At 42.4% G+C, this 25,817-nt stretch overlaps 1 protein-coding gene across 6 annotated transcripts; it reads left to right on the top strand.

Moving 5' to 3' along the window:
* Nucleotides 1-1,993: 1,993 nt before the first annotated feature.
* Nucleotides 1,994-9,645, top strand: LOC116187609. 6 transcript variants are annotated; one of them, XM_031516439.1, is made up of 6 exons: nucleotides 1,994-2,313; nucleotides 2,703-3,088; nucleotides 3,440-3,582; nucleotides 4,053-5,602; nucleotides 7,226-7,665; nucleotides 7,825-9,645. In XM_031516439.1, the coding sequence occupies exons 4-6, from the start codon at nucleotides 4,184-4,186 to the stop codon at nucleotides 9,317-9,319; spliced, it is 3,354 nt and encodes a 1,117-aa protein (XP_031372299.1). In that variant the 5' UTR covers nucleotides 1,994-2,313; nucleotides 2,703-3,088; nucleotides 3,440-3,582; nucleotides 4,053-4,183; the 3' UTR covers nucleotides 9,320-9,645. The 6 variants fall into 6 exon arrangements, with proteins under 6 accessions (XP_031372299.1, XP_031372298.1, XP_031372300.1 ...); XM_031516438.1 differs by lacking the exon at nucleotides 3,440-3,582; XM_031516440.1 differs by lacking the exon at nucleotides 3,440-3,582 and having other exon boundaries at nucleotides 2,708-3,088.
* Nucleotides 9,646-25,817: the final 16,172 nt, after the last annotated feature.

A 25,817-nucleotide genomic window follows, 5' to 3' on the forward strand; every position in this document is an offset into this window, starting at 1 on the left:
GTTAATAAATATAAAAATTATTAATTTTTTATCTTCGAAAAAGGAATGACAGAGATGGGTACCAAAATCCACCCTACTCACTCCCTGCTTCCATGGGACCAAGTATATTATAGAAAATTATACTAATTAGAATGTCATAATATTAAACAAATATTTTACTTTCTAATTTTAATTTGAGTTTTTCATTATTTATAATTAACGATCGCAATATAATAGGCTTTAAGTAACCTCATTAATTTGAAGCAAAGAACTTTACTTTATAGTGTAGGGTTCCAAATTCGTAAAAAAACATCTTATAGTCATGGCCAAATGACTGTCTAAGTGAGAATTATTATGAAGTCATAGAGTATTACTGTACCCTTATGTCTCACCGATGTACCCTTACATTTCACGGGAAATATTAAGACATCTCTAAGGATGTAAATGAAAGGAGCATACTTGAATCGTTGATCAATTAAAGTAGAGTAGTTCATATCAGAATTTAGAACTTTTTCAAAAAGAAAATATATTAAAATATATAATATAAAAAAGAAAAAGTGTATTAGTATTAGTTTATGTGATAACTAATAGAGGGTATAAATGAAACTAATGATAAAATCACTTATATATAAAAAAAAATGAACTCTAACTATTAGTAAATGTTCCAAATTTTTTAGATGATTATACTAATTAATATGTCATGGCAAAAAAAAACACGAATTGTTAATTTAACTTATTAATTACCGTCGGAATATCGCATGGGCGAGAATATAAAAGTTCAAACTTTGGGTACAAACTTGCTATGCTATACAAACACGTATATGGATGAGATTTCTCTATTGCAATCCAAAGTAGAGGTAATAGTTTTTCTTAGCCAATCACTCACTATTAAAAATCACCGGGTAATCCCTATGAGGGATTCCCAAGGATTACCGATGAATTTTTTTTTCGGTAAATAAAAAAAATATTTTTCAAGGAATGAAATCTCTCGGTAATTCCTTGGTAACATGATTTATGGAGGAGGGATTACCAAGGGATTGTTCCCTCGGTAAATGCCTGATATTTATTTTCCTCGGTAATCCCTTGGTAACATGATTTATGGAAGTCCAGATGACTTCCCCCACCTCCATTGGGTTGTCCAACTCCTCAACCCCGATTTTCCCTCGAAACTCATCTCTTCTCCATCTCCTCTTTTGACCCTTCCATTGTGTCTAATATTCTCTCCATCCAAACTCCTCTGATGACAAGCTCATGTTGATCGCATAGCTCCAACGACCAACACCCCACCAAGACAGCATATCTTCTCTCTCGGGATTCACTTCTTGTTGCTCCCACCTCTCATTTTACGCATTGGAAATCTCTTTGGAGGGCAAAAATACATGAAAACTTGCTTGGGACATAGTCCCCACCCACCTCTTCTATCTTCTCAAGCAGATTTCCCATCAACAATTCTCAGTGCAACCTCTGTTTTTGTAAGATAGAATCAGCTGACCACATCTTTCTTCGTTGCCCTTTCTCTATCATAGTCTGGTCTCACTTGACATGGCCTCTCTACCTTGCTGCGTCATTTGGCATCTCCATGCATGATCTGATTCGAATGATCTTTGCATATAGATGACACATTGCACATACCCAATCACTTGCAGCATAGTTTAACTCTTCAGGTTGTGGTAATAACTCTGGACTACATCTGGCAGCTTAGAAATACCAACGTAGAACAACAACGTTTGCTTGATCCCTTGGAGGCTGCAACCACTATTCGAAAGAGACACGCTGATTATGTTGACGCCTGGGAATGGAAGCAACAAGAAGTCACCCTCACAGCAGCTCACTATTCGCGTCGGGAAACATGGTTTTAGTGTTTTACTTAAAAATAAAAATATTTTGGGGATTAACATGGTTGTTATTTGAAAGTATCGAGACCAATTTGTTTAGTTAAAATTTTACAGGGACTTATTCTATGAGTGAAAAATTTTTGAGGGAAGAAATAGTAAATTTCGTCTTCTTGTACAGTGGGGTGGGGATGCGGTTTCCCCTCCCTGTCACTCAGACCTCCCCCGACTCCCTCCGGTCGCCATCACCGGCACTTGCTTGCCTGTCACCTCAGATCGCCGTCTCTACCCCGACTGCTGCGAGCACCGGCCCTCAGACTCTCTCTTCTCCTCACCTCGCCCAGCAGGGCGCTGGCGATCAGGTCACCACCCCGTCACTCGGCTCTTCAACAACCTCACAGACCAAGCGACATCCGAGCTCCAGCTCAGTACCTCTCTTTCACTCTCTCTCTCACTTCATCACCTTGTCGACAACCGGCGGGCCCTGAAGCTTCACAGTCGGGTAAGCCACTCTCTCAACTGTTGCTGGTCTGATCTGGGTCATCCGATCAACATTGCGGTCACCCATTTCCTCAAATATATAGACATTAAGAACCATTAATTTCAATCAAAATCGCGAAAACCTACTTTGAAGGTTCTATTCGTGAGTTTCTTGCACTGATTTCAGGCCGATGGTGATTAGATGCACTGAGTATTCTGCCCTTAATTGCATTTCCGTTTGAATTTTGGATATCGTGTATGTATGTATTACGTGTAATCGTTTCGGTACAAGAGATAGTTAAGAATGTGAAAACTGAAAAATTTGGCCATTGCAATAGAAGGCGAAGCTAGCTCGTTCATCAGTTGCAATGGTCGGTCAGGACTGGTTTGACTCTGACCCGTACCGTGCAGGGCAGGCATGGCCCTCTTTGGCTGAATCCGTAGCTGGGTATGGGTCAAGAGTGCGGGGCTGGTCCAGATATCCAGATACCGACTCTGGGTTGGTAATTGCATGTAATTGTTCCGGTACAAGAGATAGTTATGAATGTGAAAACTGAAAAATTTGGCCATGGCAAGAGAAGGCGAAGCTACCTCGTTCATCAGTTGCAATGGTTGGTCAGGACTGGTTTGATTCTGACTGGTACCATGCAGGGCAGGCATGGCCCTCTTTGGCTGAATCCGTAGCTGAGTACAAGTCAAGAGTGCGGGGCTGGTCCAGATATCCACATACCGACTCTGGGTCCCCCGTTGCCATCCCTAAGAGAGATTGGCCAGGCTCTGATTTACTTGTTGAATAGGTTTGAAATTCATTATGGAAATTATATTTGTATGAATATAAGTCAATTCATTAATGGTATGTAATGCAGGAAAAATATTCAATTGAATCTGTCGATCTTATAGTCTACCTCATTGTGAAGAATGATAAAAATTTGTAGATATGAGCAAACAATATAAGATAAAGCAATAAAAAGACTGTATGCACAAAATTATTACCAATGAATGCAAGGGATTTTTTACTCGTTACATTGTATTTTCGGAGTTCTAGGGCAGTTTTTATTACTATTGTTTTCCAAATTTATTTATTTATTTTTTCAATGAGGATGTTATTTCTGTTCTGTTGATTACTGCACATTTTGATGAATTGGCAGCTCCATTTAATGTTTTGGAAAGAAAAAAAACAAAAAGGGTGTTGCTTTGTGTGCGATAGGCTTCTGAATTTGCCATATCAGTGAGGGGGAGTGATGGCGGCTGGCACCATAGATGAATCTGAGGGGCGGCTGCATCCTTAATGGTCTGTTTTGCTTAAAACAAATGTAACCATGAGAAAGTAATTTTTTCTGCGCAACCAAAACACAAGAAAGTAGTTAGGAAAATAATTGCACTTTAGATGTTCTTCCCCAGGAAAAAAAAAAGAAAAGCACAATCATTGTGAACAAAGATAGGATAACTTCGTTATGTATAAAGTGCAAGTATGATGTTCTCTGACCTTTATGCATGCCTCAATGTTGCATTTACAGTAACTTGATTTTTCCATTGTTTAAAGGGTTAACTGTGTGATAATCCATCCTTACTGACTTTCAGTTTGCTTTACACTAGTAATTCAACTTTTGTGTAACAAGTCATAAGCTATGAGTAATGTTCCCATTAGATTGTCCCACTATGTGTACAAGTTAGAAGCTGTTGTTTTGATGCACTTCTCATGTAAATACTGCACATTTTCATTTCAAATTTTAACGATATTTTGTCCTTGGTCTTTTACAGAGCATATTGGTAACAGAGAAGGGAATAATCTGCTGTCTTTTACTGATGATGCGGTTCCTTAAGCAAGTGAAGATTTGATTTTGACGAGGAAATGGGAAAAGGATAACGGGAGAAAGGAGAAGAAAGATCCCATGTCCTCAACAGCGGCGAAGCCACCGTTGAAGCCCCTTTCTCCGCAGGAGTGGGAACTCCTCATTGACGACTTCCAGCATGGACGGGATGCATCGTGGACCTCTCAGTATTCTATCCCTTCCATCCTCGAGCAGGCTCTCTCCTACCTCCTTAAGAGGGACTCCCCTCTCTCTCTCAAGCACTCCCTCATCCTCTTCATGGAGGAATTCTCCGCTCTCATCTTCCAGCTCTCTAGCTTGAGCCAACTTATGGATACCCTACGGTCCATAGTCCAGGCCCCTCTCGACCCCCCACACTACTCCTACACCCTCAAGGAGCAGATGATGGTCTCTACCACCTCCATCTTCATTACCATTGTCGATGATCCGAGCTCTCAACTCCTCCCATCTTTGGAGGGTCTGGTAGAATTGCTCTTGGTCATCATTAATCGGCCCAACCATGGCCCCGACCGCCAAACTAGAGGCATCGCTTGCGAGTGCTTGAGGGAGCTGGAGAGGGCTTACCCTTGCTTACTTTCCGACCTAGCTGGCCACCTATGGAGCTTGTGCCAGAGTGAGCGGACCCATGCTTCCCAGAGCTACATTCTGCTTTTCACTCAGGTAGTCCACAATATTGCAATTCATCGAGTGAGCACCTCTATCTTGAACACATCCATTCCTTTGATTCCCTTCAATGTCCCACAATGGGTTCTGGGTTTGGGCTTGAGCAGGGAGGTCTCAAACTGTAAGGAACTAAGGAGGGCGATGTCGTTTCTGCTCGAATGGCCCCACGTGTTTACCCCTTTCGGAATGATGGAGTTTATGGGCATGGTCATGCCTGTAGCCGTGGCCTTGGAGTTGCAGCCTTCAATGTTGAAGGTTCAGTTCTTTGGTATGATACATTCGTACGATCCCCTATTGTGTCATGTTGTGTTGAGGCTCTACTTGCATTTCCTTGATGCTTTTGATGGACAAGAGGGGGAAATTGCACGCCTGCTTGTCTCTGCTTCAAACGAAGCTCAGAGTCCGTTGGTGTTTCGCTTGCTTGCCCTTCATTGGCTGTTGGGAATCTTCAATGGACTGTTGACAAGTGATGATGATTCTAAAAGGAAGTTGATACTCGGAATGGCCTTGAGCTTCTATCCAAATGTCTTCGACCCACTGGCACTGAAAGCATTGAAGCTTGATCTTCTGGCCCTGTTCTCAATCTGTCTTGAAAGCTCTCAACGAGAGGGAGAAAATCGTCTGTCCATGCGTAATGTGTTTGAAAAAGGTCTTGTCTCTGTCTCTGCCTTCAAGTGGATGCCTCCATGGAGCACAGAAACTGCTGTAGCATTTCGGACATTCCATAAGTTCTTGATAGATGCATCATCCCATTCCGATGCTGACTCCACTAGTAAAAGGATGCTTACGGAGTCGGCAATTTTCCATTCGTTACAGGTACATCCCATCTCACTACTTTTATTGCAGCTGATAGGCAAATATAGGGGGCTTTTTGGACTGTTAGAACTTAGAAGCACTTCAGCTGATGTTTCTAGAAATCCAATATGGTTCTATAAAGAAGTTGTGCCTCAGTAAAGCTAAGTCTAATATTTGCCAATGCAAAATTTAAGGGGACATGTTAGTGTTAGGGTAAAGGAGGGGGTAGTTGGGCTTGGTGGCCAGTCGCAACAGAATCAGGTGATTCTATGCTACATATGGTTGGAACAACAGAACATTCAGGGGATGCTTTCTGTCCAACAGAACATTTAGTGTAAAGCTGTACAAACTGTCGTTCATATATGTATAATCAAAACTACTTCGATCACAGTTAAATTATTAATCTGCAGGGGAATGCCAACAATATTTAGTGTTCCATTCACTTCATGCATGTCGCTTCTCAGTGTGGTTTACAACTACTTAGAGCAACTGACTAGTTAGAGGGAGGAGGTTTAATATAATATAGAGCATCAGAATAGCTGTGGACTGGTCTTTATGTTCTCTTTTCCTTTTCTTCATTTTTCACCAGAAGGGGTTTAGTCTGGTTGGAAGATGGGTTTATTTAGAAGATAAGGATAGGAAAGGAAGTTGTTTAAGAAGCCTTAAGCATGTGTATTCTGGTTTTCGACAGTAGTTACAAAACATGTAGAACCCAATTTCTGTCAATAGCTTAGGTATTATTCAGATATGCTGATCTGTTGAGACTCATCCATTGAACATATAAAATTCAGTGGCTCAACGCTTGCTCTGTTTTATATCGGATCTTGCGAAAGTTCATCCTATTTCATATTGGGGTTATTTCAATCTGACATACCTCAACAGTTTCACTAAAATAAATGAACGAAATAATAGAAACCCCATGTACAGTGTCATCCCTTTTAGGTAACCCTTCAATTTGCAGAAGGCATTATACTCCATGAGGGGATCTAGAGTCCTTCAAAAACTTATATGAGGGATATCGATATCTTTGGAATAGGGGGTGGTGTGCCATTCCAAAAAAGGGGTGTCAGCGCTTCTAATTTAAAATAGGGGGTCGCAGTATCTTTAATCAAACTGCAGGGAGTTCACCGCCCAATTTTTCTTGTCACTATAGGTCAAACTAAAGAATATATACTCTCTTAGTAGATGTGATCCTTTGGGCATGGATCCAATTTTTGAATTTTTTTGATTACCTAGAATTTGTGTTTCCTGTTCCTGGCAATATCATTTCAAGTACAGAGAAAACTATAGTGAAGTTTTGGATAAACGTACAAATAACTAATATATACTTAGTACTGAAAGTTCTTTCTTTGGCCTTATTATCAATTAGAAGATTTCACTTGTATGAGTTAACATTGGTTCGATGCAAGTAACAGCCATTACCCTATAATCAGGTATTTTAAATGTGATGAACTGCTGCTGAGTATGATATACTATTTATTCCTTTGATATGACTTTCTGTGTTCTGGCCTATCAGATTAGACTCCTTACGGCTGCATTTTTTCTCCCTGAACTTGTTGAGCGCGTGCTTTAGGTTGAACAAGGTATTAAGGCTTAACAGTTACGTCTATATTCAATTGGACTAACAATTTGTCTTGTTATTAGGAGATGCTAGTGGATCTGACTCTGGAGTTTCCAAGACTAGTTCCAGTGGTTGTTGCATTTACTAATCGATTCTTGGGCTGTCAGAAGCATCGTTGCCTGGGGGAGGGATTACTTCAGACACTGGATGAGAATTTACTCCCAAAAGTTATAGTGGATCACAAGCTCGTTGCCTACTTCCCTTTATTTGATAAAATTGCTGAGAGCGACACAATTCCTCCTCGTAGATTGTTAGAACTGCTCACAGATTTAATGGTTTTCATTGTCAAGAAACATGAGCCAGATGCTGGATTGAGAGCGTGGTCTCAAGGAAGCAAAGTCCTTTGTATTTGTCGAACTATGATGATGCACCACCAAAGTTCTCGACTGTTTGTCAGACTATCACGCCTCCTTGCATTCACTTGCCTATATTTCCCTGACTTGGAAGTTCGTGACAATGCTAGGTGCATTTATGGAGATCTCTTTCATTCTTATTGTCCTTTTGAAGATTTGTTATCTACAGGGAAAGCAGTAATGGTCTATACAATAGAAGTTCATTTCACATCATTTACCAAACAATGGTCCTGTCCTACTAACTGATGCTCCTTTTGGCAATTTTTTAGGATCTATCTGAGGATGCTGGTCTGTATACCAGGGAAGAAGCTGAGGGAGCTGCTCAACCTGGGAGAGAATTTGATTGGGGTTGCGCCCTCTGCACAATCAGGCTCTTTTTTCAATGTCCAGTCTCCTCGACGACCTCATGATCCAAAGAGATCTAGAAATGTCTCTGCTTATGTACACCTTCAGCGAGTGATTCCTCTACTTGTAAGGCAATCTTGGTCTCTATCTGTGTCTACTTTGTGTTTTGGGGAGGGGAAGCCCGACTATCTACTAGGTGTTAAGGATAATGAGCCCAAATCTGATGATGGAGGCATCGAGAGCAGTTCTGGCGGGCAAATAAATTCAGAAAGTGAAAGAGCTCACCTTCCGCAGGAGCCATTGCGTGTTATGGATGCTAAGATTTCCCAGTTATTGGAAACTCTAAGGAGGCATTTCTCATGCATCCCTGATTTCAGACACATGCTGGGGATTAAGGTTAGAATTCCATGTTATTTGAGTTTCGAGTCTGAGCCTTTCAGTCGCATATGGGGACGTAATGCTCCAGATGGCAATATGGATGAACTAGAAGATCTTCCAGCTATGTATGCCACTGTACTTAACTTTTCTTCCTCTGCCCCCTATGGCTCTATCCCATCATGTCGCGTACCTTTTCTTATTGGTGAGCCTACTGAAGAGAGCACTTCTTCTGATAAGAAAGTTTCATCAGAAATTGTTCCTTATGATAATGGTTCACATGAGAATGATGATAGCTCTAGAGCGCTTGTAATGATTGAGTTGGAGCCCCGGGAACCAACACCAGGACTGGTTGATGTCTTTCTAGAATCAAATGCGGAGAACGGCCAAATAATTCGTGGACAGCTTCACGGCATCACTGTTGGCATAGAAGATATGTTCCTCAAGGCTATTATCCCATCTGATGTCCTTGAAGAAGCCACTCCTGCTTATAACTCGGATCTGTTCACATCTCTCTGGGAAGCATTTGGCAGTTCGTCCAACTTTGGCCGTGAAATATTCCCTCTTCAAGGAGGAAAAGGGGCAGCTGTGATCAGCGGGACCCAATCAGTGAAGCTGCTTGAAGTGCCTGCATCCTCTCTCATCCAGTCGATAGAGCGCCAACTTGCCCCATTCGTTGTCAGCGTAATTGGTGAGCCGCTTGTAGATCTGATAAGGGATGGGGGAATCATTAGGGATGTTGTGTGGAAGGATGTGGAGTTGGATCTTCCTGTTGATTCTACTAGTTTAATTACTGGTATTGGTACCAGTCCTCTTGCTCTTAAGTACATCGATGAGGGAGATGAGATCAAGGGGGATTTTGCCGGTGACATGAGAACGAGAATGGGCTGCATCCATATTCTGATTTTTCTTCCTCCGAGGTTCCATCTCCTTTTACAAATGGAAGTAGGCGATGTCTCAACTTTAGTACGAATCAGAACTGATCACTGGCCATGCCTGGCTTATATAGATGATTATTTGGAAGCTCTATACCTGGCACATTAGACAAAAGTTTATCCACTATGTGGATTGGGGAAGGATCTTCCATCAACTACTGTCTCAGAAATTGCGGCGATGCTGTGTATCAATCATCATTGTGTTGTAGATTCTTATTCTAAGGGTCTTGTGAATAAGAAAGGGTACGTTTTCTATGTTACTCAAAGTAATCTGTGTTGGGTGCGTATATTGCAGCCTCTAAGGCCTCATGAATTAAACGATTAGGACGACTTGAGCTAATGTGATTCTTTTAGGACTAGAGCTTAATTTTTTGCATTAGTTTCAGGACTTCAACAGTAATTTTGCCCTTGATAAACTATTCGTTGGTTCAGTTCCAATTGTTCCAAGAAGTTCGGATGCCATTTAAAGTTTAAACAAAAATAACATGGACTAATAATATATCAGTCATCCTAATATTTTGGCTGTATAAAATGTACTAACATTTCACTCAATATCCTTAGTTTCAATAATTATATTTTTAAAGTATTTTGTTCAATTTTTATGATTCAACTATAATATAATCTATCAATTCAACTTTCGAACCCACATCTTAGTGATGACACTTTTTTCCCTTGGTTAATATCATGTATATAGTGTGCAAACTTCCATTTTCTTTTGGTTACTAAAGTATGCCTATCAGATTAGAATGGAATAGATAGAGAAAAATAAAAAAAAAGTGAAAAAGGTGAGTCGAACCCGGAAGTTCTTACTCTCATGTGGATGACAATGCCAATTTATATTTTGCACTTAAGCATTAAGAAAAAAGAAAAACAAAAGCATTATTAGTAAAGACCTCAAACATCTAAACCAAAAGTAGAACAAACAATCAAAAGATTGTATAGTGCAATAATACACGCCCTTGTCTGTTAAGTAAGAAGTTTCATATGCAATACTCAGTGGGGCTATCAATGCTCGTTTATTAGCTATTAGGATATCTATTCCACTGTATTTAAGTTCATGAGCCTTCCTGATAACTGAAAAAATATAACAAACCAACACAGACAAGTGCATATTTATAAAGAAAAAAAACACACACGCAGAGATATGGGTCATTCTAGTGTAACTTTAAGTCACGATAACACATATTAGTACTTTCAGTTCAAGTGTTTAGTATTTTAATTCAAGTTTTTGGTACTTTTAGCATTCGTAATTAGTATAAGTGTTTTTTTTTACTTGTTGATATTTTAGTTCAAATGTTTGGTATAATTCATCACAAATAGTAAAAATATTAAATACTTGAACTGATGTACTAAGTATGTTATCATAATTCGAAATCATGATAGAATTTATCCACGAAATATATCAAGAACTGCAAAGTAAGTGGTAACTGCCAATGATATCAAAACTGATTCCCCGGCCACGTGTTGTCCTTCAGATGGTCAACACTATATTTTGCAGGTAAGTGTTTTCATTATTCAATTCCTTGAATTCCTATGCAAAAATGAAAAGAAGTTTGAAGCTATTTTATTTTGTGGGAAAATATTTAATCTTTCACATCGATGAAATACAATTTTTAATTTTGTTCATGATTATCTATACATTTTTTTGGGTTCGTAATTTTGCTAAAGTTAAAATAATCAAAATAAAAGAATTTTGAGAACCGAGGGTTACTCAGGTTATCAAATTAGAGTTTACTTATTTAGTTTTCATATATCATAATATAATTGATTATCTTGAGTATATAATATTGGAAATTGGAAAGTTGAAATTGATGCAACATGGGCAGGGAATTTTAACACATATATCTGTTCATAGTTACGTAAGTCTGTGAAAATATTGGGAAATTAAAATGTTGAGAATGAAATGTTTGAGGACTCTATAAGTTTAAATGGGACTAATTAAAATTAAATTGAAATTGAAGTAAAAGATTAGAGATGGAATATATGTTGTAGAGAGAGAGAAGAGAGAAATTATAGGAGAAAAAGTGGGCTAAGTAAAAACATCGAGAGTTAAAATTATAAAATCACTACGAAGGTTTTCATGCTGGCACAAGACATCGATTTGGATTTCAGGTTCAATTTTCACTAGTGGTATTTATGTGTCTCTTTAATTTATTTTATTTTCTATTTTTATAATAGATTTATGGGCCTCTTTTATGACAGAAAAAATTATAATGTTACCATTAGTTTTAGTTATAGTTAGTTTTTGAAAGAATTTGACTAAAAATAATATTGAAAATAGAAAATTTCTCCTAACTTTTCTTCTCTAATTTATAATATAGATGGCCTCCAGCTACCCCCATAATGGAGCAATGCCTCTTGGTTTGGCCATGCCTCTTGCCCTCGGATCATAATCTACCTATAACTTCTTCGTACCGTTACATGCAGATTTACCTACAGTATAAGGTTCAAAATTAGTAGGACGTCCTTCGTGGATAGAGATAATTGGTTTCGAGGGGAATTAATCTTAATTGATATGGTGAGGTCACCTAGCTCATAATTTTTCTTTTTAAATTATATATATTAGTTCAATAAATCCAAATGGTCCGGTCCCATATTTTTGGCCACCTTAGTATGAGTATCAAGTTTTTTTATGCTTATATATTTGACTATAAGATAAATTGACACCTCATGCAATATCTTTGATTCTTTTAGCATTTGAATTAAAGGCTAATTCTTAGCTTAATGATTCTTAATATGTAATTATTCGACTTTGGGGACAGTCGCAAACGTGGATGGCCTTCTAATTGGATGATCCACGTACTCGAACAAACACTATTGTAAGAACGAAGAAGTTAAATATATGGTGTTCCACCAGATTACAATTTAAACTTTCAAATGGATCAGGTTAAAAATTAGAATTGTGGTAAATTAAAATAATGTCAAAACAGGCTAAGTGAGTTTGCCCAACAGATTTTTCCTAATTGAACAAATAAATATATCTAACATTCTATTAACTTAAGCTTTTCAAAGAAATGGGTCCATCCCTTTGTTGGCATGGGTGTAAGTTATATATATAATCAATGTGAGTTATTTTAGGTGATTTGGCACATTTTTTTTTTCTTAAATAAAATTTTGGATCATCAAGTATGATGGATTGAGAAAATTCGCGACCATATTGTATAATATAGTGTAGGGTAGGGTCGGGTCTTATGTACAATGTACTATTTACCCCTTCTTTTTACTGAATCTATTTACCCCTTCGTATTGAAACCATGCAATGGACATTCTGGAGAGATCACGGTACGACATGAAATTCTCAATTCCATTTTTTTTCTTTTTTTTTACCCCGATTTCTTTATACTTTCTGTCCGATGCAGGGAAAATGCCATCGAAAGCAGTTGTGCGACCCAAAAACTTTATTGCAACATAAGAATTTAGTACTTCTATCTGTCACGTGCATGTCCTAGCACTAAATCAAAGCTCAAATCTCTTTAAAATCATGAAAATAAATAAGAGAGAAGGTCTTCTTATTTGCTTACAAATCCATTTGTAATAATAATACTTTAACTATATGCTTGCAGATAGATAGTATTTCTTTGAAACTGCATTATGGCCACAATATCAAATTTAGTAGTTAAATCGGACATTTCCCCGCATATTAAAAAAAGAAAAAAAAGAAAATCAGACATTTCATTGTGGGGTTCGAGTCTATATGATTTTATCTTGTACAGTTGTTATGCTGATCGCATTCGACTCCTTTATTCATAAAAAATAAAAAAGGGATATTATTAAAAAAAGGGATATTATATACTTGTGTTTTTAGGCAGTAATTGTTAATTACAACGAAATAGGTTAGGTTCCTGACAATTCCAATTCATGGTTCTCCCCAAGTATCTGTTCGGCATCATCCCTTTGTTATATTAAACAAAGAACAATTTCGATCCCCGAATAATTTTGATATCATCATGAGATGAGAATCATCAGTCAATCATTGTTTTAAACAAAGAAGAATTTCTATAAGGGAGGCTCCTGATGATAATATCTTAGTATGGAATATATATAGTGCTAGAAAACCAATGGGCGGACTGAATGTTCCACGAAGGGGACCGAACTCAGAAGTATCATTGTGCGCATCCGAATTTCGTCTCGTTGGGACACGCATGCGCGCGCCTAAATGCAACGCAGCTTGGGAGTGTCCACCTTCCCGGGGACGCGCGACGGACGCACGTGAGAATGAGTCGCCACTACTTGTTTACGACTCGAAGGTCGAGGGCCGGTGAGTTGTCCGGGTCTAGGGGTACGGGGTACACCTAATTGCTAAGGCATATGGTCTGCGAAACCCGAGGTTCCGAATTCGGGGGTTCTGTTACATGCGAGCCTATATCTCGCATGCCCTATCGGTACTCTAACTTGTCTAGGCTTGCCATTTTTTATTTAATTACCGCTTAATTAAATTCCGCTCATCTTACGCGTTTTGATACCGTAAATTCGAATAGACACTTGAACCGTCCACTCTCCGATCGGAATTATTACATGAATAAATACGCATCATAAAACCCTTACATTGTTCTCTCAAATAAAAGATAAATTACAATGATTGAATCCCGGTCGGTTCGCGTTCGGCCGTTGTTTCACTCATGCTCACCGTATGATTTTGGAAAAGACCGGAAATTAAATTAAATGCGTACTCGGTGTATGGGGGCATTGGACCCCGCGATCGAAGGTTATCGGCATTGGACCCAGTGAATCGTATCCTAAAGGATCGGGCTCGACCCGCATAACAAATAAGTGTAAAAATGTAACAAGTAAGCGCAAATAAACAAATAATGAGATTTTGTTATTGCCGAATTTACGTGAGTTAATCAATTATTATCCGGGGTATCTTGGCATACAAATCCTTACCCTAAAACAAACAAATAGGATGATGGACAGGGTATGTAGCATTCGACATCATTTAACGGACCCGACAGACATGATGTCCATAGTCAAGTCTCGAATGAGTGAGTTAATTTTATATTATTATGTATCGCGACAATATGGCTTTTACAGATTAAAAGTATTTTCACCTAAAAACCCAAAAAACCTAACCCTCTAATTGACTATTGCCCATGTTTGATTTAAGCCGAGTTTATGATTAATTTGTTTTCCCATGTTTTGACCAATTCTATGCACAAACCTACGCTAGGATCACGGCAGGACAAGAACCGGTAATCATGCCCTTGAATCGGTAAATATGTGTGTGCATGAAAATCAAGATTACGTTGTACGTATCTCGGTGCTTTTGAAATTGTGAATTTTGAAAAGGGCATGACTAACAGTTTTTTTGAACTGTCGACGTGATTACAAATTATTAATCAATTCGTGCAATCCATTTAAAGAAATTAAGTGATTTAATTTAGCCAAATTTAACGTCCCGATTATCCCGTATGTAGAATTTTAGATTAATTATAAACTTGCCGAATGCTTTAGTCTGCGGATTTCAAGCCGTCGAGATAGCCATTAGTTGACCGCCCGATAAACTCTAATTTCCGACATGGTCACATTGTCTATAATTACAAAAATGAAATATTTAAATGGGGCACATACATTGTCGGTGGGTGATCCAAGTAGAAAAGGGTCGGATATTTTTAGGAAATGTCCAGGGGACTGAATTGAACTATTTTAAAAGAGCAGGGACTGATTTGAAAATTCGGATGAAATTCCGGGGACCGATTTGAAAATTCTGAAAAAATTGGGGACTATGTAAAATTACTGAAAATGTCCCAGGACTTGTTTGGAACGAAATTGAAAATCTGGACTAATCTGGAAACGAAAAAAAATGGCCCCAGGACTAAAATGAAACAGCTTGGAAAGTTCCTTGGGATGCTTGAAAAATTTTGGGAATTCCAGGACTGATTGGAAAATAGTAAAATGACTGGGACTTGATTGAAAAGAGATTTTGAAATTCGGGGGAGATTTGAAAAAGGTGAAAAATGGCCCTGGGACTAAACTGAAACAACTTGGAAAGTTCTTTGGGATGCTTGAAAAATTATGAAAAATCCAAGTACTGATTGAAAAATAGTAAAATGATCGGGACTTGATTGAAAATAATTTTGAGGGTTCGGGGCAGATCTGAAAAAAATAAAATGCATCCTCTAGATTGAAATGTGACAAAACAGAAAGTTCGTAAAATCGAGTTCGGGACAAATCCGATCACCCACGCGACCCAAGAACACTCATCTTATTCAGGAAAGGAGCCCAATCATGCCACTAAGTCGGGAATTTACCTAGTCCCGGTTCAAACCGGAAATATGGCGGTCGAACCGGCAGGAGGCGGTCTGCACAGTTCAGACCGGCTGGAAGGGCATTGGGCCGGCAAGCTGGGCCAGGCGCCGGAGAGCTCGACCGAATGCGCGGGGACTGGGCCGCGGAAGGGAGCGTTGGGCCGCGAAAGAGAACGATTGGGCCGTGCGTCTGGATCTGCTGTTCCGGGCCGATTTCCGGGTGAGACCGAACGGGTCAGGCGACAAACTGGGTCGGGTCGTCTCAGATGGACTTGAACTGGGCCAAACGGGCTGGACCTGCGCAAACCGAAGGAAAATGGGCCGAGCCCGTGAGAGAGAGGATGAACGGAGAAGATGAAGATGGGCGGAGGGGAGGATTCCGGCCGCCGCGGACGGCGGCTCCCGCTTCTGGGTGTCGTGGCGACGGCGCAAGAGGACGCGGGAGACGGCAGCAAACACCGCCTGGGCTACGCCGTGCTCGGGATCGGCGTCACGGGAGTCGACACGGCCAAAATCGAGGGGAAAAGTCGTGTTTTCCGGCGAGGGTTTCCGAAATCTCCGATCTCAAAATTCTCCGGAACGAGGGCCAATTTTTCGTTTATTCTTGCTGGGTCGTGTTTGTCCCCCCTGAATCGCATTTCTATTCCATTTAATTGCAATTCCATCCCCTTTCCGTTAAGATTTCGGCCGATTTGGCGGAAATCGCGAAAATCGCGATTTGGGGCTTTCTGGGCCGGCGGGGATCGCGGGCAGCCGGCAAGCGCTGCCCGGTCTGCCCGAATCTCTGCTTTTTTTTAAAAATATACATATATATATATATTTAATTAATTTAAATTAATTAATCATTTTTTTAGAAAAGGTAATAAATTGGAAAAATGACTATTTTGCCCCCCTGGAGCTAATGGACCGAAATGGGGTGCTAACAGCTTGCCCCTCTTTGGTTGTGTGCTCGGATAGAGGATGCAGCCAAAGACTATGAGAAGCACCTCATTTGGTCCTGACGATCGTCTGGCCATTCTCCTCGTTTGTGCTAATATGTGGGCCTATTGCAAAATAGTAAAAAATCATAAATTAGTAAATGTGGACGCATACTTGAAAGACATTAAGTGAAGACATGAAGTCGGAAAGCAGTAAATGAGGACACGAAATCCGGAATGCAGTAGACACGGACAAGAAGTCCGGAATGTAATGAATGTGGACACGAAGTCCAAAATGCAGTAGATGCGGACGCGAAGTCCAAAATGCAGTGAATGCGGACACGAAGTCCGGAAAGCAGTAAATGAGGACAAGAAGTCCGGAATGCAGTAGACACGGACACGAAGTCCGGAATGCAATAAATGTGGACACGAAATCCAAAATGCAATAGATGCGGACGCGTAGTCCAAAATACAATGAATGCGGACACGAAGTCCAAAAAGCAGTAAATGAGGACATGAAGTCCGGAATGCACTAGACACGGACACGGAGTCCGGGATGCAATGAATGTGGACACGAAGTCCAAAATGCAATAGATGCGGACGCGAAGTCCGGCATGCAGTGAATGCGGACACGAAGTCCGGAAAGCAGTAAATGAGGACACGAAGTCCGGAATGCAGTAGATACGGACACGAAGTCTGGAATGCAATGAATGTGGACACGAAGTCCAAAATGCAATAGATGAGGACGTGAAGTCCAAAATGCAATGAATGCGGACACGAAGTCCGGAAAGCAGTAAATGAGGATACGAAGTCCGGAATGCAGTAGACACGGACACGAAGTCCGGAATGCAATGAATGTGGACACGAAGTCCAAAATGCAGTAGATGCAGACGCGAAGTCCGAAATGCAGTGAATGTGGATACGAAGTCCGGAAAGTAGTAAATGAGGACACGAAGTCCGAAATGCAGTGGGTACGGACACAAAGTCCTGAAAAAGTAAATGCGGACACGAAGTCCAAAATGCAATAAGTGCGGACACGAAGTCCAAAATGCAATAAAGATGGACACGGGGTTCTGGACACGAAATCCGAAAAGCAGTAAAGATGGACACGAAGTCCCGGACGCGAAGTCCGAAAAGCAGTAAAGATGGGTTTATGGGCCCAAAGAAAGTAAAAAAGTGGGTGTCCAAACCCCAAAACAATAAATGGTGGGTATCCAAACCCAAAGCAATAAATGGTGGGTGTCCAAACCCAAAACAGTAAAAGGTGGGTGTTCAAACCCAAAACAATAAAGGTGAGTGTCCAAACCCAAAGCAGTAAATGTGGGTGTCCAAACCCAAAGCAGTAAAAGATGGGTGTCCAAACCCAAAGCAATAAAAGGTGGGTGTCTAAACCCAAAGCAGTAAAAGGATTCGGTCATCGAGGATGGCCCGAGAACGCGATAGAGTTGACTTGGGCTCGTTGATGCTGACGGATTTGTCAGATGATGGTGCCAGGTGCCTCCTTGAGGGCCTTTCGCTTGAGGTTCCATGCGCATCTGCACGTAGGAGAGAACAATAGCTAACGGTGGATGTCAGTCGCGTGAGACCACTGAAATTGCAATTTGTCCTCGGTGAGAATGGTCCGGTCGCTGTTTTCACTGAGGATGCCCCAGTAGCTTGTGAATATTATCGTCGAGAGGCGGTGCTGTAGAGAAGAGCATAACTCTTCGTTAGTCATGTGGACAGTGGTGCGCGCTGAGTGTACAGGGCTGATGCTGTCCCAAAGGTGTTGATCTGCTGTCGATTGACGTTGCTGCCACAATGAAGTTTCTTCGTCGATGCTTTGCCCCTGGGGCGGTTGTGTGTTTGATCCGTTGGGAGCCGACCCTGCTGTTGGATCGATTGTTTGTTACTCTTGCTGGCAGCTGGTCTTGCCGCTGAAGCGATTGCATGCTGGGAATGCCCCGGTCTCGCCACTGGGACTTTTGCTTACGAGGCGGTTGCTCGTTGCCAGTTGGGCTGTTGTTCATTTGCTAGGGATCGACGTCTTGCGATGCGGGACTCGAGCTCTGAGAGCGCCTACATACCCTCTTGGACCGGGGATCAGAGTCTGCCGTAGTTCTTGCGTTTGCTGTACCTGTGATCCTGGCATTATCAGTAAGTCATGGGGTTACTAACAATGCATAAGTACAGGTAAAAGGATGTGTTCGCGACGCATGTTCTTCAGTTTCGGGTCGCCGAGGCGACCCGTGGAGAGTCTTTGCTTTGGCGATGCGAATGAGATCCCATTTTCGAAGGCCTCAATGCGAGGCCTCCAAGGCTCCTGTTGGCCATGCACGAGCATATCGAGACATTTTCAATGATGCTCTAGCGGCTCTGTCGATTATTCGACGCGCCCATTGGCTTAGGACCCTTCTCGTTAGGGTGCCATAGGGCGACTGCGTTTGTAACCCGTACGGGGATTTTTTTTTGCCCAGATTTTATCAGACTCGGTCTGACCATTTCCAGAATACTATGACTAGACCTCAGAAAGAAATGTCTGGGATTTCGGCTTTGTGGTAGCCTGTTGAAGGGTGGCTGTGACCCATTCTGGAGTTATGCAAAGACAAACAGAAAAGAGAAAGCTTGGGGGAACGCGTTGCCCGAGGCTAAAAGGATACACGAGTTCATGCCTGTAGCGAGATGTACCCTTTTTCCTATGTTCTTCTGTTGTGTAGGCTGTATCAAACTGCTTGGATAACATGCTCGGTTTGCCCACTATGCTTGAGGAGGAATCCACGCTGGACGGTTGAGTTGTGTTGGAGGGCTGATCGAGGATCATGTTGGAGTAGATAATCTGGTCATTTTCCTTGGGGATCCCTGGTCCGCGCAGTGTGCGAGAGCCTAGGGTGACTGTTTTGTTTATATCTCGTTTTACTCTCCTTTTGCTACGGTTACCCACCTCGGGGCCGTACCTCTCAACCTAAAGGGGATTAGCTCTCCTTCTGCCACGACTGCCCGCCTCGGGATTTTCAGTCGTGCCTCTCTCTTGCCCTAACTTTTGCCTAGGTCGCCCCTAGGGGTTTTCGACCTAGTGGGCTCGATTCTTTTGTCTCTCGAGTTTGCAATGGTGAAGGGTTCGAAGGATTCGACCTCCGAGTGCGTTGCGTTCTGTCTCCATCGAGGAGTTGCATCTGCTGCTCCCCTTTTGTCGGGGTTTGTTGATTTCTTCTTCAAATTAGCGGTGCCGGAGTTTTAAATCTTGGGGGTGCCTTGTTTTGTTCATTGGCGGGTTTTTCCCGCTTTGTTTGCTCTGTTTTTTTTTCCTTGCAGCTGGGGTTTGTTTTGTACCCCATGTCTTTGTTTGAAACTCCATGATTTTGCATCGCCGAGGCAGCTTTGGTGTGCTTCGCCTCGTGGAGACTTGTTGTGTGTTACTCGCCCTATTTTGTGAGGATCGACTTTATTGGAAGTTTGACTCTCACGGACTCGGAAGTCGAATTTCGTGTCATTTGCCCTTGCAAGCATTACATGTGAATTTCCCCTGTTGTCTAGGAAAAGAAAATGTCAAATTGCCCCATGTGGAATAGGGAACCGAGGTTGTCTCGGCGCGAATGTTGAACGGGGATGCCTCGGTCTTCATTTGTTGAAGTGGCCCGTGGTAAGCGCCTGATGTGATGTCTTCGATCATCTCTTGTTGTTCTTTACAGCGCGTGCCTCTTGGAGGGTGCACGCTGTTGAAGCCACTGGATGTTCGAGGAAGATGGTTGCATCAATACTGAGTGATTCGTTCGATTGTCATTGTTTTCGACTTCATAGGGGGGTACCTCATCGTCGGACACCTCCCTCATCAAAGTATAAGAAAAGGGTCCAAGACAAGTTCTCAAGGAAGCGTGAACTCGTGCATCGCTCTTCGCCTGTAGTCAATGTACCCCTGTGAAGGATGACAAAGAAGACAATGCATTAGGCGATTATGCGGGGAATATGTGGTAAGAAATATGAGGTGGTCCCATAGGAAAATCCCTTTTTGTCCCGCGCGCGACCCATGGGGTGCCACGTGTAGATGGCATTTGTTTTTGGGAATCTAGTCATCACTACTCTGGAATGGTTAGACCGTGACTAAAGTCACATAAGCATATTTTCCCTAGTTGCGAGTAAGCATGCGCAGTCGTCCTAGGGAAGGCTCGAGGAGTTAGGTCCCATGAGGACAAGCGAGTCGAACAGGTCCAACAGAACTAATAGGGCGTTGCAAAGACTGTCCTAATGCTCCATTGAAGGATTTGTTCATGTCGAGAGCCCATTTGTGGGAATGCATTTAAATTAAAGCAAAAGAGAGTTTAAAAAAGATTGCGCATGTTGCCCCTGTATTTAATCGGCGACCACAACAGAGGTGGATGAGATCCATTCTTTGATCGGAGGCCTGATCGTGCTGGTATCTCCTGTGATCGAGAGTTGGGTCATGCTCTGTTTGTGGAGCTGTCACTTCCGGTCTTTGCAGCGAAATGATTAGACTTGCTCCTCGGAGTTATCGCTCGGATGAATTTGAATCCAAGTCAATTTTGGATTTCAGATGAGCTCTGATTTTTCTTGCGGTCTTGCTTTGTGGAGCAAGGATGGGGACTTAATGTTGAAATCCCAATGAGCTGGATGGGAGACGTTTGTTGTCTCAATTGTGGTCGCTCAGTATTCAGGCTGTCTTCTTGTTGGAAATTTCCTGCAATGGAAGAGAAAACAATGAAAGAGCATAAACTGTTCAGGATTTCAATGCAAGAGTGTAGGGAAACGAACTGGGCTGGTGGGCGTCGTGCGAGCGCATCGAGGGACGTATGCTGAGATTCGGCACGGGCAGGGATAGATGTGCTCGCACGACGCCTAGTGACGCGCTCTGTTGCATTGAGGGAGGTGCACAGGACAGGCCAAGAAACGTGTTGGAACATGTGGAGGCGTAGAGGAATGGTGAAGACTGTAAGTTGTCTACCAGCGAAATTTGGCACGACTCATCTGTCATGTGGGAATGCGTGGTAGTTGCAAAATAATAAATAAACAGAATACATGCGATGCATGAGTTTTAAAAATACTAATGCGGTCATTCATATTGACTAGGACGGTTCAAAGTACAATGCAAGTTTTGAAATTGAAGTCCTAAGTCGATTTTCCACTGCGCTCGGGGAGCAAGCAACCATCACCATGGAAAGTCCTAGTTCGAGGGTCTGGCAGGGGTGTCTATCCTAGTGTGTATATGGACCCCCGCGGGCCCTTTTCCTAGACCTCTCCAAAGCGGCGTTTGCTCGTGCCAATTCCTGATCGCGCTCTGTAGCTCGACACGGGTTTGGGCGAGCTCTCTCTGTAGTTGGCGCTGATAAACAAGCTGCTCGTCCCTCTCTGCGACTTCTCGACGAAGACGGTCTCTTTCGGCTCTGAGATGAGTGAGCTCGGCTTGGATGGCCATATTCGGAGTGGGAGTTGCGTCGGGTGACCCGCCATCTCCGACTCGCGGAGAGTTGACGAGATCCTCGTGTGTTGCTGGACCCCATCGGTAGAAGCGAAGGATGTATTCTTCTATAGCCTGGAAATCCCGCTCATCAAAGGTCGGATGCTCGGGGAAGTATGGAAGCTTGGTAATCACAGTTCGCCACGCATCCAGGATCTGTTCGACGTTACTTTGGCGATCTGCGGGTGTTGATCCTCCCGCTAAGTATGTTCAAATCTAGTTCGCGCCGTATCCTCGGGGACAGTCTGTAAGCCACCGAGCTGCCTCACTACTCGCGCTGGAAAATAAGTGGTGGACCCCGCATGACTCATGAGTGGGACTCCATAAAAATCAGAACACCTAAGGGCCATGGGTCTGGGTGGCATCCACGCGGCACGCCACTTGAAGCCCCTAGGTGCTATTTCACGAAAAATTTTCATCCACTCAGAGACCTTGCGTTCTTCCACATGCAGGAGGGGTAGCAATCGAGAAATAATTGACTCTGGACCATTAAAATACATAATCGAGCGCATCAGACGCAGAAGGTTTGCGTGAATTTGGAGCCAAATTTGTAAAAGCATAGGGGATCCTCTTATCCTTCGGTCGCATGTTCTCAAGACGCGGTCGAGGGACCGGATGGTCTCAGCCACGAGGGCTACCTCATAACCACGCCCTCCGACCACTTGGAGGACAACGCTGGCCAAGGCAGCATCGATGAGACTATGCGAGCGAGGGAATAAGAGGGTCCCAAAGATTAGCAATAGAACAGCATGACATAAATCCTTTCGAAGAAAATCCCCCTGGACCCTATGCGCTCGTGACTCAATAAAAAATAGGAGTTTCTCGATTGCAATCTCCGTGCTGTCGGAGTATGCGAGTTCAGCATTCAAACGAGTCGTGGGAACCCCGAGTAGGCGTGAGACTAGGGTTGGTCGGGCGGTTTGGAAGTTGGGTTCTACAATGCCGTGGACAACTGCGGTTCGACCGATGAGTGTCCGGTACTCCTCAATGGTTAGCGTGAGCTCGGTACCCTGTATGTCGAAGACGGCACGACTTGGGTTCCAGAATGCGATGGCGGCTTCAATGAAATTCCGATCAACTTGCCGAGTAGCCAGCAAAGGGATATCCCCTATGAACGCAGAGATGTAACGGCGGTCGACTGGGCGTAATGCTCCCCATATAAGGGTAATCTCCTCAAGCGGTGGTGTGACTCTGTCGAGGCGCGGGCAGGAGACCGGGCATGACATCCCTTACCAAGATGAAAGGAAAATCGACTTAAGACTAGTCAATACAAATGACACCATAATTTTGAATTGGATGATGCATGCATGTAGAAAATAAAAATGCCTACGGCTTAATGAATAGTATACATCGCACATCTCTCTCAAGAACAGAAAAAATTCAAATTGGCGCGCAGGCCGACTCAAGGACTGTTGTTGGAGTCGGGTTGGAGAATGGCGTGGAGCTCCTGCAGAATGCATGGTTTTAGTACTACAGGGACCGTGCTACGTAAGGATGGGGGCTCCAAACTCAAGGGTATCAATTCTTAGAAATCGAGCGGGGATCTTTGGGGGCCTAATCGACGGTCCAACCGTGCGACGTACCCTTACTCGGAACCCCTATCTAACCTGTGTTTCCTAAAATCGATCGTGGGACGCGACCCGTAGGTACTTGAAGCTAGTATGATATGCAATGTGTGTGCGAGAAATAAAAGTGCGTAAAGTAGATAAACGGGAAATTGCGAAAGCGATAAATAAACAAGCAAACAAAGCAAGCGGGAACTAGCCCGAACCCTCTAAGTGTCCCCAGTGGAGTCGCCAAGCTGTGCGCACCCGAATTTCGTCTCGTCGGGGCACGTATGGGCGCGCCTAAATGCAACGCGGCTTGGGAGTGTCCACCTTCTCGGGGGCGCGCGACGAACACACGTGAGAAGGAGTCGCCACTACCTGTTTATGACCCGAAGGTCGAGGGCCGGTGAGTTGCCCGGGTCTAAGGGTACAGGGTACACCTAATTGCTAAGGCATATGGTCTGCGAAACCCGTGGTTCCGAATTCGGGGGTTCTGTTACATGCGAGCCTATATCTCGCATGCCCTATCAGTACTCTAGCTTGTCTAGGCTTGCCATTTTTTATTTAATTACCGCTTAATTAAGTTCCGCTCATCTTACGCGTTTTGACACCGTAAATTCGAATAGACACTTGAACCGTCCACTCTCCGACCGGGATTATTACATGAATAAATATGCATCATAAAACCCTTACATTGTTCTCTCAAATAAAAGATAAATTACAATGACTGAATCCCGGTCGGTTCGCGTTCGGCCGTTATTTCACTCATGCTCATCGTATGATTTTGGAAAAGACCGAAAATTAAATTAAATGCGTACTCGGTATATGGGGGCATTGGACCCCGCGATCGAAGGTTATGGGCATTGGACCCAGTGAATCGTATCCTAAAGGATTGGGCTCGACCCGCATAACAAATAAGTGTAAAAATGTAACAAGTAAGCGCAAATAAACAAACAATGAGATTTTGTTATTGTCGAATTTACGTGAGTTAATCAATTATTATCCGGGGTATCTTGGCATACAAATCCTACCCTAAAACAAACAAATAGGATGATGGATAGGGTATGTAGCATTCGGCATCATTTAACGGACCCGACAGACATGATGTCCATAGTCAAGTCTCGAATGAGTGGGTTATTTTTAGATTATTCTGTATCGCGACAATATGGCTTTTACAGATTAAAAGTATTTTCACCTAAAAACCCAAAAAACCTAACCCTCTAATTGACTATTGCCCATGTTTGATTTAAGCCGAGTTTGTGATTAATTTGTTTTCCCATGTTTTGACCAATTCTATGCACAAACCTACGCTAGGATCACGGCAGGACAAGAGCCGGTAATCATGCCCTTGAATCGGTAAATATGTGTGTGCATGAAAATCAAGATTACGTTGTACGTATCTCGGTGCTTTTGAAATTATGAATTTTGAAAAGGGCATGACTAACAGGTTTTTTGAACTGTCGACGTGATTACAAATTATTAATCAATTCGTGCAATCCATTTTAAGAAATTAAGTGATTTAATTTAGCCAAATTTAACGTCCGGATTATCCCGTATGTAGAATTTTAGATTAATTATAATCTTGCCGAATGCTTTAGTCTGCGGATTTCAAGCCGTCGAGATAGCCATTAGTTGACCGCCCGATAAACTCTAATTTCCGACATGGTCACATTATATATAATTACAAAAATGAAATATTTAAATGGGGCACATACATTGTCGGTGGGTGATCCGAGTAGAAAAGGGTCGGTTATTTTTAGGAAATGTCCAGGGGACTGAATTGAACGATTTTAAAAGAGCAGGGACTGATTTGAAAATTCGGATGAAATTCCGGGGACCGATTTGAAAATTCTGAAAAAATTGGGGACTATGTAAAATTACTGAAAATGTCCCAGGACTTGTTTGGAACGAAATTGGAAATCTGGACTAATCTGGAAACGAAAACAAATGGCCCCAGAACTAAACTGAAACAGCTTGGAAAGTTCCTTGGGATGTTTGAAAAATTCTAGGAATTCCAGGACTGATTGGAAAATAGTAAAATGACTGGCACTTGATTGAAAAGAGATTTTGAAATTCGGGGGAGATCTGAAAAAGGTGAAAAATGGCCCCGGGACTAAACTGAAACAACTTGGAAAGTTCTTTGGGATGCTTGAAAAATTATGAAAAATCCAAGGACCGATTGGAAAATAGTAAAATGATCGGGACTTGATTGAAAATAATTTTGAGGGTTCGGGGCAGATCTGAAAAAAATAAAATGCATCCTCTGGACTGAAATCGAGTTCATAAAATCGAGTTCGGGACAAATCCGATCACCCACGCGACCCAAGAACACTCATCTTATTCAGGAAGGGAGCCCTAATCATGCCACTAAGTCGGGAATTTACCTAGTCCCAGTTCAAACCGGAAATATGGCGGTCGAACCGGCAGGAGGCGGTCTGCACAGTTCAGA

The sequence above is a fragment of the Punica granatum genome, chromosome 8 (genome assembly GCF_007655135.1).
Source record: "Punica granatum isolate Tunisia-2019 chromosome 8, ASM765513v2, whole genome shotgun sequence".
Taxonomy (NCBI): domain Eukaryota; kingdom Viridiplantae; phylum Streptophyta; class Magnoliopsida; order Myrtales; family Lythraceae; genus Punica; species Punica granatum.